The sequence below is a fragment of the Lactuca virosa genome, chromosome 8 (genome assembly GCF_052849685.1).
Source record: "Lactuca virosa cultivar CGN04683 chromosome 8, Lactuca_virosa_CGN04683_v6, whole genome shotgun sequence".
In the NCBI taxonomy this organism is placed as follows: Eukaryota; Viridiplantae; Streptophyta; class Magnoliopsida; order Asterales; family Asteraceae; genus Lactuca; species Lactuca virosa.
This window is the reverse complement of record NC_136433.1, coordinates 347,322,590-347,338,990: the sequence shown is the minus strand read 5'-3', so window position 1 is coordinate 347,338,990 and position 16,401 is coordinate 347,322,590. Positions and strand designations below refer to the sequence as shown.

At 35.3% G+C, this 16,401-nt stretch overlaps 2 protein-coding genes across 3 annotated transcripts; one reads left to right on the top strand and one right to left on the bottom strand.

Moving 5' to 3' along the window:
* Positions 1-455: 455 nt before the first annotated feature.
* LOC145131867 (uncharacterized) lies at positions 456-1,267 on the top strand. Its single transcript, XM_079066511.1, has 2 exons — positions 456-593; positions 746-1,267. Exons 1-2 carry the CDS (start codon positions 456-458, stop codon positions 1,265-1,267), a joined length of 660 nt encoding a protein of 219 aa, XP_078922637.1.
* Positions 1,268-10,787: 9,520 nt separating this feature from the next.
* On the bottom strand, positions 10,788-15,417 carry LOC145129746 (cysteine-rich receptor-like protein kinase 2). 2 transcript variants are annotated; one of them, XM_079064532.1, is made up of 7 exons: positions 15,253-15,417; positions 13,848-14,721; positions 12,777-13,030; positions 12,426-12,636; positions 12,112-12,346; positions 11,500-11,650; positions 10,788-11,430 (listed from the first exon to the last, which is right to left on the bottom strand). In XM_079064532.1, exons 2-7 carry the CDS (start codon positions 14,584-14,586, stop codon positions 11,092-11,094), a joined length of 1,929 nt encoding a protein of 642 aa, XP_078920658.1. In that variant the 5' UTR covers positions 14,587-14,721; positions 15,253-15,417; the 3' UTR covers positions 10,788-11,091. The 2 variants fall into 2 exon arrangements, with proteins under 2 accessions (XP_078920658.1, XP_078920659.1); XM_079064533.1 differs by lacking the exon at positions 15,253-15,417 and adding an exon at positions 15,091-15,245.
* Positions 15,418-16,401: the final 984 nt, after the last annotated feature.

Here is a 16,401-nt window from a genome sequence, read left to right as displayed (position 1 = left end):
TAAGAATTGTCCTTATGCGTATTATGTTCATTGCTTTGCTCACAGATTACAACTAGCACCGGTGCCTGCTTCAAGGGAAATTATTCCTATACACCAATTTTTTACAAACTTAATTTTTACAATTAATGTAGTTTGTGCTTCCAGTAAGCGTCATGATGAGTTACAAAAGGCAAAGGCAACTGAGATTTAACATTTATTGGAACTTAATGAAATCAAATTAGGTAAAGGATTGAATCAAGTTGGGACATTAAGAAGAGCTGGTGATACACATTGGGGTTCTCGTTTTCGTTTTGTTTTGCAGTTTGCTTAACATGTTTGGTTGTACTCGTGTTGTTCTCCAATGAATAATTGATGATGTATCTGCTACTTATTCTCAACGCGGAGATGATGATGCAGCTTACTGTTACCTGAAATCATTTGAGTTTGTGTTTATTCTTCACTTGATGAAAGAAGTTATGGTTAAAACTGATATACTTTCTCAAGCTCTACAAAAGAAATCCCAATATATTCTTAATGCCATGGAGTTAGTTTCAGCAACAAAGGAGAGTCTAAATGATTTCAGGAACAACGGATGGGATTCTTTACTTGAACATGTAAATTTTTTTGTGATAAACATCAAGTAGATATGCCGGATATGAAAGCTCCATATACTTCTACTCGATATCGGCCTCGAAAAAACGATAATCAGTTTACTTTTTAACATTTTTATCAAGTAGATTTGTTTACATCCACATTGGACAAACAGTTACATGAGTTGAATAGTAGATTCAATGATCAGGTGATGGAGTTGTTAAGTCTTAGTTCTACTTTAGTTTCAAAAGAACACCCTAAAGTGATTAACGCTGATCAGATTTGTCTTCTTGTTGAGAAGTGTTATCCTGAAGATTTTACGGAGCAAGAGAGAATTCAATTACGATGCCAGTTGGATATTTTTAATATCAATATGACAAAGAATCCCAGGCTAAGTCGTGTATCAACTATTGCTGACCTATGCAAGGGTCTTGTGGAAACTCAGAAACGTGAGACGTGTTATTTGCTTCATAGAGTGGTTCGGTTAATCTTGACGCTTCCAGTTTCTACTGCAACAACAGAGAGGGGATTTTCAGCAATGAAAATATTCAAGAACCGCATTCGCAATAAGATGTCAGATGACTTTCTCGCAAACAACTTGGTGATTTACATAGAAAGAAAAATTGTTGAAAACATTGATACGAAGTCGGTAATTGATGAATTTAAAGACCTTATAAGTCGTCGGGCTGAATTGTAATTCTTCTTCTAGGTATTTTTGGTGTTTAATTGTTGAAAAAAATGGTTTCTTTTTATGTGTAAGAACAGTAATTTTAGGTATTTTTTGGAAGTAATTTTAGGTATGTTTGGTGTTTAATTGCTAATTTTTCTTTTGGTTTTTTCATGTATAAAAACATTAATTTTAGTTTCTAATACTTTCGTCCCTCCCCCCCCCCCCCCCCCAAATCAATCGTTCAAGCTCCGCCCCTGACACCAAAGACACCAAATAAGCTCACAAAGCATTAAAAGGGTTAGGATTAAGGCAAAGAACATTTTCAGGGAGTAGAGGCTAATGAATGAGGCAAACCCTAAGGGTTAGAGCCTTTAAATAGGGAACAAAGGGCGAGAATTAGGGTTTCACTCATTAGCTATGTTGCGTTGTGAACATTAGATGTCACGTTGTGACCTTCATTTAAAAACTCACTCTGTGACCACCCTAAGGTCGTGCTGTGAAACGGAAAATTCCACCAAAATTATAATGAATGAAACACGTATCGAGAATCGAAAAACTAATGTTACATAACTGAGATGGAGAATGATTGTATGTTCATGAATAAACTTCTTGTGTCGGCAAATAGTGGTGTTGAAGAGGAAAATGATGAGATTTATAAATTAATGTACTTTTTATTGAGAAGTTAAGTAGAAAACTTGAAAGTGTAACTGATGGTATGGATCTCTTGAGAGAATAAATTAATGTACTTTTAAGACAAAGAAATATTTTTTTCGATACCGCTAAGAGACTTTATGCATAATGAGCAAGATTGCATCATTCTTCTAATATCACTAAAGAACAACATCACAAACTTGTTCCATTTATCGAATTTAAGAAAGAAAATATGGATGAAATTTCTTATGGATACGAAAGTATAGTCTCTACGGAAAGTATTCCAAATAATACGTATGCATATGGAATTGTTTCGGATGTGAAATTCTTATCTTCTGAAAAAAGTGAAATACACTCACAATTAATGAACAACACAAAATTGTGAAAAATGCAACTCTGATCGATAATGCTCATGAAGTAAATTTTGCTAATTTAGATAGCATGAGTGATACTATGAGTGAAATAGAAGAAATGGAAATTGACTGTGATAATCTATCTTTACTTCAAATTGACTTATGCGAACAGACCAAACCAACAAATTCAGAAGTAAATGAAATTTTTGTATGACTTTGGAAAAATGTAATTCATCAAAATCATATTTTGAAAGTTGTAAATCACACATTTTTCTAAAAATAGTTAAAATCAAAGATATTACAAATAATGAATTCGGGTTTGATATAGATAATGATTCTAATGATGAAGTTCTTAATGAAACAAAACAAGTTCTTGAGGATACTTTGAAATATCAAAAAATTTTGTCTAAAAATGGTGATTTTTCACAAGGATATCTCTAGAAAATGTTTATGTAAATCAAATTAAAGATAATGCATTTTCTCACTCGAGCCTTTGATGCTGGAATCTTCAATGACACGCCTATCTATGACTATAAAGAGAATACGATGTAGTAATAATTTTAAATCGTAACATGAAATACTTTCATTTCCACTAGCTTGATCAAAACCTGTTTTTGACGTAAATTTCTTATTATTTATGTATTCATAAAAGAGCTAAAAATAAAAAGTTCTTGCTTATATAAGATACTTGTATAGATTAGTATTTTTTTATTTTGTAAATATTATAACTAGTTTTGTCATCATCAAATTGGAGGATATCGTTAGGATTGAACATTTTGATTTGATGATGTTCAAGAACATTGTATATAAGTTTCCATGTGTAGTCAGACCGAGCAGAATAATATCTATTTTAAGAACGTAGTTAGTATACGGTGACCAAGACACATCTTATGCAACTTGGCAGCAGGGCCGGTCCGTTGGTTTTGAAGGCCCGGTGCGAAAGATAAAAATGGGCCCCTAACTTCAAATGTTCTATATAAAAGAAAAATAATTTTTAGATGTGAATTGCGTCATGTAAATCTAAAAAGTAAATAAATTGATTAAAAATACACAAATACAAATTTAGGATTAAATGTGTAACTTTTAGAAACTAATTTAGCAAAAAAGTTAAAAGGAGGGGTAGATTGTAAAAAATATAGAATAAAGCAGGGGGTGTACGTGTATCTTGGATTTAAATTGAAAGGAGATGAAAGTGTATAGGATTTAAAAATAAAAATGGTGTATATGCGAATCGAACCGAGATTGTTGGGAAGGAAATCACGCGTTTTCACCGGCCGAACCACACAACATATCTGCATTGAAAGGAGATGAAAGTGTATAGGATTTAAAAATAAAAATGGTGTATATGCGAATCGAACCGAGATTGTTGGGAAGGAAATCACGCGTTTTCACCAGCCGAACCACACAACATATCTGCATTGTCTTTGTTAACTTAATATATATATATTTATAATATATTATTATATAATTTAGACAAAATTCGGGCCCTATTTTTTTTCGGGGCCCTGTGCGGCTGCACACCCGGCACTCCCTTAAGGCCGGGCGTGCTTGGCAGCGTACTTAAGCTACCTTCGAGTGGACAACTTACATTCACATAGTTCTTATTTCCAAGTGAAGACCTATATGACCTGAGGCTAATAAGTTAGTCTTAGCTATATGAAGATATTAAAGATCATGGCAATTTGAAGTTTGAATTAGAGATAAAGATAACAAGTCCTTAAGTGAAGATACGTACCGACTACAAAAGTCTTCTTGTTTGTTAATGTTTTATATTTTATCTCTGTTGTTAGTATTTATGTAATATTTATCCGATATAATTATGGAATTGGGTGTATGAGGATTTGCGAGGGAAATTGGTTTGGCTTTCATATAGAGATTAGAGTGTGTTAAGAAACTGTGTCTCAGTTTATTCTTTTTGTTTTTTGAAAACGTTATTAACAAAGATTTTAGTTTCACCATATCCCGTGTTATTTTACTACCTCATCCATTATCTGGGACCAACAATGGACTTTCTTTCCTTGGCTAAGGAAGTCACGATTGGCATTTCCAAAGCACACCAATACTATTTCTTTTAACCAAATTAATTCTTAATTATACTATTAAATGCTTTCATTTTATAACCACTGAGACCCATGTATTATATGGGTTAATTTTTAAAAAAAAAGTTAAATATAAACGTCTTAATATTTGAAAATTTTAAATTTATAAAAAAATAAGAAAAATAATGATTTATCATAATGAAAATGTTTTTATCTTTTAAATTTAAACAAATAATTTAAATAAAGAAAAGAGACTAATGAATTTTAATTTTGGGAATTTTGAAATTAAAATGTAAGTTTATTAGTGAAATTAATATCCATTTATTACTATATTTATTGCAATTATTACATTAAAATATTATATGGAATTTAATAAAATAGAAAAACTCATAATGACATGTGGAAAAGAAATTAATTCAAAATAACCACAAAATGACATTTGACAAACTGAATGAGAGTTTGACGAGTGGCAAAAAAAACCATTCATTTATTAGAGATGATAGATTATAAGAGATCATTTAATACTAGATATGTTGGGAATGCAACAAAACAAGTTAAGCACTTCCGAAAAATTGATATAACGATTTCGGCAAAACTCGCGGAATAAAACTACTGAAAAAATTGCAAACGAAATTGAACACGATATTTAACGTGGTTCGGTCTAATCTGACCTACATCCACGGGCGAACGAGAGAGAGAGGATTTTATTAACACTAAAGAAATTACAATCATACAAGGCTAAAATCTGCCCTTGTAATCTGATCACTCACTGTAAGATATCACTCGTAATTTTTGGCTGCCAAAAAATTAAGGTTCTGCACAAAAATAATACCTCACTAATTTCTTTTCTGTGTATATATAAACTTGTGTTGTGTGTTGCTTGCTGCGCTCTATGCTTGAAAGAAACATTTATTTTCCTTCCTTTAGTGCGGCCGATTTTCTTGACAAATAGAGCCGTCCAAATCTTTTGACCATGCAAAAAATGCATCCAATTAATAATTCTCCACCGTCCAATTGAATATTTAATTCAAACGTTTGCCGACAACAATTGAATAATTCAATTGTTAAATGTAATGTTACATTTATGGCCCTTGAACTCTTAGGAACTTGTCAATTTGTTCAAGACTCCATAAGTCTTAACAATCTCCCACTTGGAGGCTTGAACAACTTTGCTTTTCTCTGCCATCCAAAACTTTGCGACATTCCTTAGTCACACACACTCTCTCTCTCTCTCGTTCTCTGCCATGCCTTTTCTCAAACTTCTGAAAGGCCAGTTGAAGCCATACAAAGCTTCAACTTTTCAATGGTAACCACCTTGGTGAACATATCTGCTGGATTCTTCGTTCCAAGGATTTTCTTCAGATTTAGAGTTCCATCATTAATTAATTCTCGAATGAAATGGTACCTCATCTGAATGTGTTTCGTTCTACTATGAAACATTGGATTCTTTGCCAAGTAAACTGCACTCTGGTTGTCACAATGCAATACACAATCCTCCTGATACATTCCAAGTTCTGATAGAAAGTTCTTCAACCATATAAGCTCTTTGGCTGCTTCTACAATAGCCATATACTCTGCTTCTGTGGTTGGGAGAGCAACACTCTTTTGTAACCTGGACATCCAACTGATTGATGTGCCTCCAATTGTGAACACATAACCTGTTGTGCTCTTTCCTGAATCTACACATCCACCCAAATCAACATCGGCGAACCCTTCCAAGATCACACCCTTTCTTCTGAAACATAGGGCAACCTCAGATGTTCCTTTCAAGTAGCGTAACAACCACTTTACTCCCTCCCAATGCTCTTTTTCCTGGATTTGACATGAACCTGCTCACAACTCCCACTGCATGAGCAATGTCTGGTCTGGTGCATACCATAGCATACATCAAGCTACCAACTGCAGATGCGTAGGGAACTTTAGTCATCTGGTTCTTGTCTTCTTCCGTCTTTGGGGATTGCTTCTTTGAGAGTCTCAACTGACTTCCCAAAGGTGTACTTCTGGTTTTAGCATATGCCATGCTGAACTTTTCTAAAACTTTCTTGAGGTACTTAGCTTGTGAAAGTTTTAATGTACCGGTAACTCTGTTCCTGGCTATGCTCATGCCCAATATCTGCTTAGCAGCCCCTAAGTCCTTCATCTCGAACTCTCTGGACAACTGCTTCTTAAGCTTGTTGATTTCTTGCATGTCGGACCCAGCTATCAACATGTCATCAACATATAATAACAGGATGATGTATGAGGAGTTGAATTTCTTCAAGTAACAACAGTGATCCATTTCACATCTGTGATACCCACTCCTCTGCATGAAGCTATCAAACTTCAAGTACCACTGTCTTGGAGCTTGCTTCAATCCATACAGACTTTTCTTTAATTTGTACACCAGGTTTTCCTTGCCAACTGTTGGGAAACCCTCTGGTTGTGCCATGTAGATGTCTTCTTCCAGGTCACCATGGAGAAAAGCTGTCTTCACATCTAGCTGCTCTAGATGGAGATCTTCAGAGGCTACAATTCCCAAGACCATTCTGATTGTAGTCATCTTCACAACTGGGGAGAATATCTCGTTGTAGTCAACACCCCTCTTTTGTTGGAAACCCTTTACTACCAATCTGGCCTTGTATCTTTTAGTGCCATCAATCTCATCTTTGACCCGAAACACCCATTTGTTCTGCAGTGCTTTCTTCCCTGCCTGGAGCTTGACCAAGGACCAAGTATGGTTCTTATCAAGTGAGGTCAACTCGTCTTCCATAGCCGTCTTCCACTGTATGGAATCTTTCATCCTTAAGGCCTCTGGATAAGATTCAGGTTCACCATTCTCAGTCAACAGCAAGTAATAAGCTGAAGGAGAATACCTTACTGGAGGTCTTCGCGCTCTAGTGGATCTACGAATAATAGGAGTTTCGGTTTCTGCATCATCTGCAACCTCATCTTCTGAACTACTATCCACTGTGCTCCCACTATCTCCAGATACATCAGAGCTCCCACTGCTTCCTGAACTTTCACCTATCTCTGGAGTACTAATAGGTTTTACAACGTCATCGTTTGAGATTTCTTCTAACTCAACTTGATCCTTCTTTTCTGGTTGCTTGTCACCATTGGAGCTTTTTGCAAGTTCATCCTTGTATAGAGCATTCTCGTTGAACACCACATCCCGACTTCTGATAACTTTCTTATTCTCATTATCCCAGAAGCGGTACCCCATGTCATCCAACCCGTATCCTATAAAGGTGCACTTTCTTGCCTTTGCCTCTAGCTTGTCTCTCTCCGAGTCTTTGATTTTGACATACGAGACACAACCAAATACCTTCAAGTGTTTGAGCGAAATCTCCCGACCTTGCCATTCCTCTTCTGGAATCTTGAACCCTATGGGAACTGAGGGTCCTCTGTTGATTAAATATGCAGCTGTGTTGACCGAATTTGCCCAGAACATCTTGGGTAAACCTGCATGCAGTCTCATGCTTTTAGCCCTCTCATTCAATGTTCTGTTCATCCTCTCAGCTACTCCATTTTGCTGAGGTGTCTCCGGAACCGTCTTCTGCATTCTGATTCCTTGGTCAGCACAATAATCAACAAATTCTTTGCTACTGTATTCGCCCCCATTGTCTGATCTGAAACACTTGATTTTCAAGTTTGTTTCATTTTCTACAATAGCTTTCCATTTCTTGAATGTGCTGAAAACTTCAGACTTATGCTTCAAGAAATAAACCCAAACTTTCCTTGTGCAGTCGTCAATGAAAGTAACGTAATATCGGGACCCTCCCACTGAAGAAACTGAAGTGGGACCATAAACATCTGAATGTACTAGCTCCAACTTCCCGGACTTGGGAGGACGACCAGTCTTCACGAAAGTAACTTTCTTCTGTTTACCAAGAACACATGGCTCACATAAATCAACTGTTATAGTCTTCAGATCTGGAATTCTTCCTTTGGAGGCTAGCATCTTCATTCCCTTCTCACTCATATGGCCAAGTCTTTGGTGCCATAGAGTAGATGCCCCAACTTCTTCAACAGCATGTGCTTCAGCATCAGAAACTTCCACCATATAAAGTGTACCCCGCTTCTGACCTCTAGCAACAACTAAGTTTCCCTGTGTCACTTTCCACTGATGATCACCAAATGTAACATGGTGACCTTCATCATCAAGCTGCCCCACAGATATTAACATCCTTTTCAAGTCTGGAATGAACTTGACATTCTTCAAAGTCCACTTCGTACCCAAGGTTGTCTTGAGGACCACATCCCCAACTCCAGTAATATCCAGGCTCTTGTTATCTGCTAATCTGACTTTCCCTTTGTACTGCTTAAAATTATGCATTACTTCTCTAGAATGACTAGCATGAAACGACGCGCCAGAATCCATGATCCAGGATTCAGTTGAGTTTTCAACACAACAAATGAGTGCATCATCTTCAGAATCTGCTGCCATATTTACTTCCTTCTTGCCTTTGTCTGCCGAAGGCTTTGGGCACTGATTTCTGAAATGACCTTTCTCATTACAGTTCCAACAGGTAATATCTTTCCTGTTCTTCGATTGACCTCTCTTTCTTGACTTCGATCTTCCTCTACCACCACCTCCTCTGTTGGTCTTTCTTCCTCTGCCTTCAGTAGTTAGAAGACTACTGGAACCTTCTCCGGCACTCCTTCTGCGCACATCCTCACCAAGGATTAAATCGCGAATACCTTCGAATGATAGCTTGGCACCTCCGGCTAAACTGCTAACGGCGGTCACTGTGCCGGACCAACTATCGGGTAACGATGATAATAGTAGCAACGCCATGACTTCATCTTCAAATCCAATATCAACAGATATCAATCTTGATATTATTGAGTTGAATTCGTTTACGTGATCTGTCACCGAGCTACCCTCCTTCATCTTCAGATTTACAAGTTGCCGGATCAAGAAAACCTTATTTGCCGCTGAAGGTTTTTCGTACATATTAGACAGCGCATTTATCAGACTGTAGGTTGTCTTCACATTGACAATATTGTAAGCTACATTCTTTGCCAATGATAACCTTATCACTCCGAGTGCCTGCCGATCTAATAAGTCCCACTCCTCATGCGTCATCTCTTCGGGTTTGTCTTTGGACAAAGGTTGGTGTAACTTCTTCTGGTAGAGATAATCTTCAATTTGCATTTTCCAGAAACCGAAATCTTGACCATCAAATTTTTCGATCTTAACTTTCCCATCTTCAGCCATAGCTCTGATACCAGTTTGTTGGGAATGCAACAAAACAAGTTAAGCACTTCTGAAAAATTGATATAACGATTTCGGCAAAACTCGCGGAATAAAACTACTGAAAAAATTGCAAACGAAATTGAACACGATATTTAACGTGGTTCGGTCTAATCTGACCTATATCCACGGGCGAACGAGAGAGAGAGGATTTTATTAACACTAAAGAAATTACAATCATACAAGGCTAAAATCTGCCCTTGTAATCTGATCACTCACTGTAAGATATCACTCGTAATTTTTGGCTGCCAAAAAATTAAGGTTCTGCACAAAAATAATACCTCACTAATTTCTTTTCTGTGTATATATAAACTTGTGTTGTGTGTTGCTTGCTGCGCTCTGTGCTTGAAAGAAAGATGAATATTTATAGTAGTAAATGCCGTAAACATTTATTTTCCTTCCTTTAGTGCGGCCGATTTTCTTGACAAATAGAGCCGTCCAAATCTTTTGACCATGCAAAAAATGCATCCAATTAATAATTCTCCACCGTCCAATTGAATATTTAATTCAAAGTTTGCCGACAACAATTGAATAATTCAATTGTTAAATGTAATGTTATATTTATGGCCCTTGAACTCTTAGGAACTTGTCAATTTGTTCAAGACTCCATAAGTCTTAACAAGATATTAGCCATGCTATTCACTTTTTTTTTTTGGAAACTACGGAAATATATTAACCACGACATGCTATTCACTTACTTTTTCGCTGGTACGGTATATTTGTTCCCACGTTTGATAATATTGGAGAAATGCTTACTTTTATAAAAATTGGGAGAATTGCAGTAAAAAGCGAAGTAATCTTCTAGTGCGCTGTGGTTAATATGGAGGGCAAGATGTGACAAAATTTTCATGAATCTAAGAAGCTCCCCAACAAAGGTTGCAGATAATGTTAAATCCATAGTATTCATTTGGCTCATATACATGAGAACAAAATGTCATTATTATTAATGGGTACAATGGTGTATTAACCCTTTTGTTTGTATGTAAAAAACTTATATATGCTTTCTCTTTGCCCCATCTAGCATCTTACTAGTTGGTGGCCTTTTTTTAACAAGATTTGCCGGTTCCAAAGAAAGAAAGCTAAAGGATATAAAGAATGTTTATTTATTTCTATTGAATGACATGTATTTATGTTTATACATATCTTAGAGTCGACTGAGACATCCCTCATGGTTTTTTTCTTAGACATTTCACGATGTATTAAATATGTAAAAATTTATATGGCATTTTTCGTTTTGCTTTATAACTAAACATGGTGTTTCAAAAGCATTTTCAAATCGGGTCTAATTTTATAAATATATACGATTGCCGCGAAACTAATATGATAGCTTGACAGCTCTTACATAAATACACGAACCCCGTCTTTAAATTTACAAAGATCAAAATTTGCAAGATATACATACTGATAACTCATGACCCGATATCTAACACAATCACTACCCACATTTTGATCCGATTTCCTCTAAATCCATATCCATTTTTATCTTCTTTTGTACACACAATGCTACCCTTAGACTCCTCTCTTCTCCTAAATCTTTAACCATGATAAGATAACTTTAAAAGCTACAGCATCTTACCTTGGCAAGAAACGACTATGGGAAACAGTAGCAACCGACCCTAAATCATCATCATCATGGTAACGTTGTAGTTTCTCCTCAAGTTCATTAAATTCATTTCTATCGATAAATGGGGGATTTGAGGGGGTAGGTAAGGGTTCATCATCTTTTACAAGCATTTTTAGTGCCATTGATATGGAAGGTCTTAACGATGGAGCTTCTTGGGTGCACAAGAGTCCTACATGTACCACTTTTACAGCCTCCTTTTTGAAACTATGTTTCGGATACGTGTTATTAAACATTAGGTTTGGATCAAGTATTTCCTCCACTGTACCTTGTTGGAAATGTGTCCATGCCTGTTTCAACAAGAGATTAGAAAACGAAATGTTGGAATTAAATATAGTTTTATAAAGTTTTATACTTACAATTGATACTAAACTGTCTGAATCTTCCGAGTCTTTGCTTCTATTGTTTTGCATTCCAGTAACTACCTCCAACAACAACACACCATAACTATACACATCCGCCTTTTCGGTTAACTGACCAAACGCCAAATACTCCGGAGCCATATATCCACTGGTAAAGGATGAAAATTGTGAAATGACTAAAATGTCCTTATAGGATTAAGCTCGAAGATGAGATTTTGGTTATGTTTTACGCGCCACAGCTAGCTGATTTTTCTGAGCTTTTTTATGTTGTCATGTTTGGTAAGCCAAAAAGCTACTTAAACGGTTAGACTAGCTTTTTAGGAGCTTTTTTAAAATATTCCAAACATACCCCTAATTAATTATAGAAACACATTTATTTAAAATGTCATTTTATATATTTCAGCTAGTTTTACCAAACGTCATTTTTTATCAGCTAGCTTTTCAGCTATCAACTAGCTTTTTATTTAACAACTAGTATTTCAGCTGTCAGCTAGCTTTTCAGCTAGTACGCCAAACATAGCATTTATATTTAGCAACTAGTTTTTCAGCTATCAGCTAACTTTTCAGCTAACAGCTAGTACGCCAAACATAGTCTTTTATATTACGTACAGTGTTCCAGCAATAGCAGTACTGATGTGAGTCAAATCTTGTTGAAAAGATCTGGCTAACCCAAAATCAGCTATTTTAGCACGAAGCCTGGAGTCCAATAAAATATTAGCAGCTTTAATATCTCTGTGAATAATTCGAATCTTGGTATTTTCATGAAGGTAGACTAGACCTTCAGTTGTACCAATAATAATTTCAAACCTCTTCTCCCAATTTAGTTCCTTCCCTTTTATCGCATCTACAATAGTCCACAAATTCAATTATTTAAAAAATATTAAAAGTTAGTCTTGCACTATTTAATAATTATTTTAAATTACCAAAGATGAAGTGATCAAGGCTCATATTGGGTAGAAACTCGTATACAAGAAAACTTTCGGGTCCTGAACAACTGCATCCTAACAACCTCACAAGGTTTTTATGTTCAACACTGCTAATCATGTTAACTTCATTATAAAAATCTGCTGCTCTAAATTTATTGTTGAAGAAAAGCCTCTTCACAGCTATTTCTCTTCCATCTGGAAGAACACCCTGAAAAAATTTCATGATAACACACACACACACACACACACAGTGTAAGAATTTTTATTATAATGTGTCAGTTACCTAGTGGGTTTTGTTTTAGAAGTGTTGATTTTATATAAAAAAAAGAAAAGTTTATATAAATTTACCTTGTAGACAATTCCAAAGCCACCTTGGCCAAGTTTATTGGAATCATTCCAATTTCCTGTGGCTTTTTCAATAGTGGAGTATTTAAAATTCAAGCTACTGTCTGTAAGAATCTTTGCTAGTTTTTTGGCATCATAAGAACCTGTTCTTTTCTTTTCTATAACTCTTCTTCTCCATATATATAAGCCAATTAACAAAGCAACAAGAAGAATTAATATGGAACTAACAGAAGCTGTGACAATAGCTATTATCCTCCCTGAAAAATCAATCAATAATATTCATCAAATGGTGGACCCTTAATAATGAGTATTATTCATTAATAGAATGGGGGTGGTTGGATCTGCATTTAAAGTGTTTATTGCAAGTGAAAATCAGTTTTTATTGTTTGGAAAATGTGACTAACTGATTATGGTTCTGATTCTTTTATTTATTTATTTAGGGTCGAAAATTGAAATAATCAGATTTGGAGAAATTGGTGTGGAGTTGTTTAGAAAACTGATTATTAAAACAATGATGGAGTGTTTATCTGATTAATGAAAGGGATAATCAGTAAAATAAGGAAAATGGGTGGGGTCATATCACCAAATGACCACTTTTTCTTAACATTTATTATAAAATAATCATTTCACAAAAAGTATTTTGAAAAATATTTCTTTTTACGAAATTGCTTTACTAGTGGATCCCAGTAAAATAATGAAAATAAGAAGAATTTCCCAAAAACAAGGAATTTCACAAAAAAGAAATTTAAGGTTTTTGTACAGTGAAATGGTTGGTTATTTTTTGATAAATGTTCAAAAATGGTCATTTGGTGATTTGAGTGATTATCCTTATAATATATATGTAAAACTACCTAGCTATTTGCAAGATTAATCAACTGATAATCTAATTCTGATTATGATTTTAATTATTTAACTTGAAATAATTACTTAACAAAAGCATATCCAAACACCCTCTTGGAATCTACAACTAATGACATTTCTACCACCCTAAATGTTTTACTTTTGTTGAGATAATATTTTTGAAAAAGTGCCACTAATTATCAATTTATGAAGAACAACAACTGATTATATTACCTCTATTGCTGCTTCTTGATGCCACAGGATTGAGAAAATTGACATCAGAATACCTCATAAAACACCCTGTATTCAATGCACGCCCTTCAGACCATGGTAAACACTGCAACATCAAATCAGATGCACTCTTTAAACAACTCCTGCAAGAACTTGAATTCAATGTCTTCCAGCATTGTGCCATAACATAAACTGATTCATTTCCATTCCCAGAAATTATAACTTCTCTTGCAAAGTAGTCAACATTAGTCAACGCATCAGTCACAGATTTCAAAACAGCTTGCCTTACCGAATCTTGAAACAAGCTACTCTTCCTTGTGGTATTCCCACAAACAGAGGTGTCACTAGGTCCAGAATACTCATCAAAGAAACTGAAATTCTGGAATCGCATAAAACAGCCATCGAGATAAACCCTAGCGCCAGTATAAGGAAAGCAACGGGAGACAAGATAATGTGCTGAATCATAGCAGATGATGCAATCGCTTGTAGAAAGATCACCATAGCATTGAGAAAGCCCAAAATTACCATCGGGTCCTGTGCCTGAATTTGCTGTTCCGAGAAGAGAAGATTGTACTTGGGTGCCAATACTTTCGGTTGTTTGGATGAAGTTTGAACTGAAGAGTATTGGGTTATTTTCTGTCTGATTATTGCATGATAATTGGATCATTTGGTTTCTCGGAACCCCCTCTGATATAGTTACTATAAGTAAAAGTATGATGAAGTTGATAAGAATAGATTCCATTTCTATCGATTTCTTCAAAGCTGAAATGAATTGAACTTGTTGATCTGGGTTGATTATGAGAATATGCTGTATGGTTCGATTCCTTCTTCATTTGCAGACGAAATTGCTAAAATAGCTTTTCTTCTGGTAGGGAGGCTGTTGAACAAGCAATTGTAAATTAGGTGAATTCTTTGAGTCGAAGCAAAGATAAAGATGATGATATCATGCACCATATTTATTGCAACGTTCCCAAATTAGAAAATTGAAGTAGAAATTTACTTGTTCACACAATCGAATAAGTTAATTTTGCTCATTGCAATTCACGAATTCCAACGTTTTTGTATCGATTCAATTTCATTCAAGCAATAAAAAATATACTGTATATTTTAGTCTCAAAAGTATATAATCAGATAATATAATCTGATAATCGTTTGGAAACAAAATTGAAATCGAGCAAATAGCAATTTGCAGGTCTGAATCAAAAGTAAACTAGGAAAAAATAGATTTCAATTCAAAAGAACTAACCAGCATAATTGAATTTATCAGCTTCGATTATGGTTTTACATTCAAATCAAATGTATTGATGGAAAAAATGACAGAGGAAGGAAGAATAGAACTTCAGCATCGATTGTTAGTAGAATTCAGCTGCTGGATCGAATAGATCAGATGTTAGATTTGAATTCTTACCATTTGTTGCAGTTTGAGTTGGAATGGAAACCCTGTTGAAGAAAAGAGTGCAAATGTTGATTTTTTTTTGGAAAGCGGAATGATTCAGACAGGAAGGTTGGCTGCAGGTTGAAGAATCCATTCTATTCAATGGTTGTTGACGCTGACGCTATTGACCTATTTGGACCTTCAACACGTTTATTAGGTAAAAACCCATTTTCTAAACCGATTGCCATATAGATTTAGAAAAAGTTTTTTCTTTTTCTTTATGTATACTAAAAATACTAAAATTCTAAGTTGATTTATCTAGGGTGGGAAGTATTTGGTTTGTAACTAGAAAATTCGAAAATTATATTAAATCAAAATTGAATTCATACTAAACCAAATTTCAATTTGGTTTTTGGTTTAATTTCAAACCATACCAAATTTCAATTTGGTTTTTCTAACACGTGCGGATGGTTCACTCTAAGGAATTTAATGAATTTTTCTTATTTAGAGATCTTGTATTGATTACAATATATAGTACAAGGTAAATAAACAAGCTATACTATTTTACAGGAGATAATACAAATCGTATATCAATCTTAACTCTTATCTCTAATACCCCGTTTCAAGCGTAGAGGTGGTGGACCAACACGTAGCTTAGTACGAAATTGCTCAAAAAGAGGTTTTGAAAGACTCTTGGTGAAGATGTCGGCTAGTTGCAAGGATGTAGGGACAAAACGAGTGTATAGACGTCTAGATGCAACTAGTTCACGAACAAAATGATAGTCAATGTCAATGTGTTTCACTCTTTAGTGGGATATTGGATGATCTGAAGGTAAGGAAAAAAGTTCATGCAAAAGGTGAGTAATCCAGACAATTTCAGCAGTTGTGTTTGCCATTGCTCGATATTCTAATTCACAGCTGGATCTTGAAACAGTAGGCTGCTTTTTAGCACTCCAGGACACTAAGTTTCCACCAAGAAAAATCGTGTAACCATATGTAGAGCGTCTAGTTTCAATGTACCTTGCCCAATCCGCGTCAGAGTACCCAATAAGAGAAGAGGATGGGGAATGGGTGAAGTCCAATCCTTAAGATAAGGTGCCCTTAACATATCGTAAGATACATTTAACTGCTTGATACTGGTCCACTGTAGGTACATGAAGGAGTTGACCGACTTGGTTAACA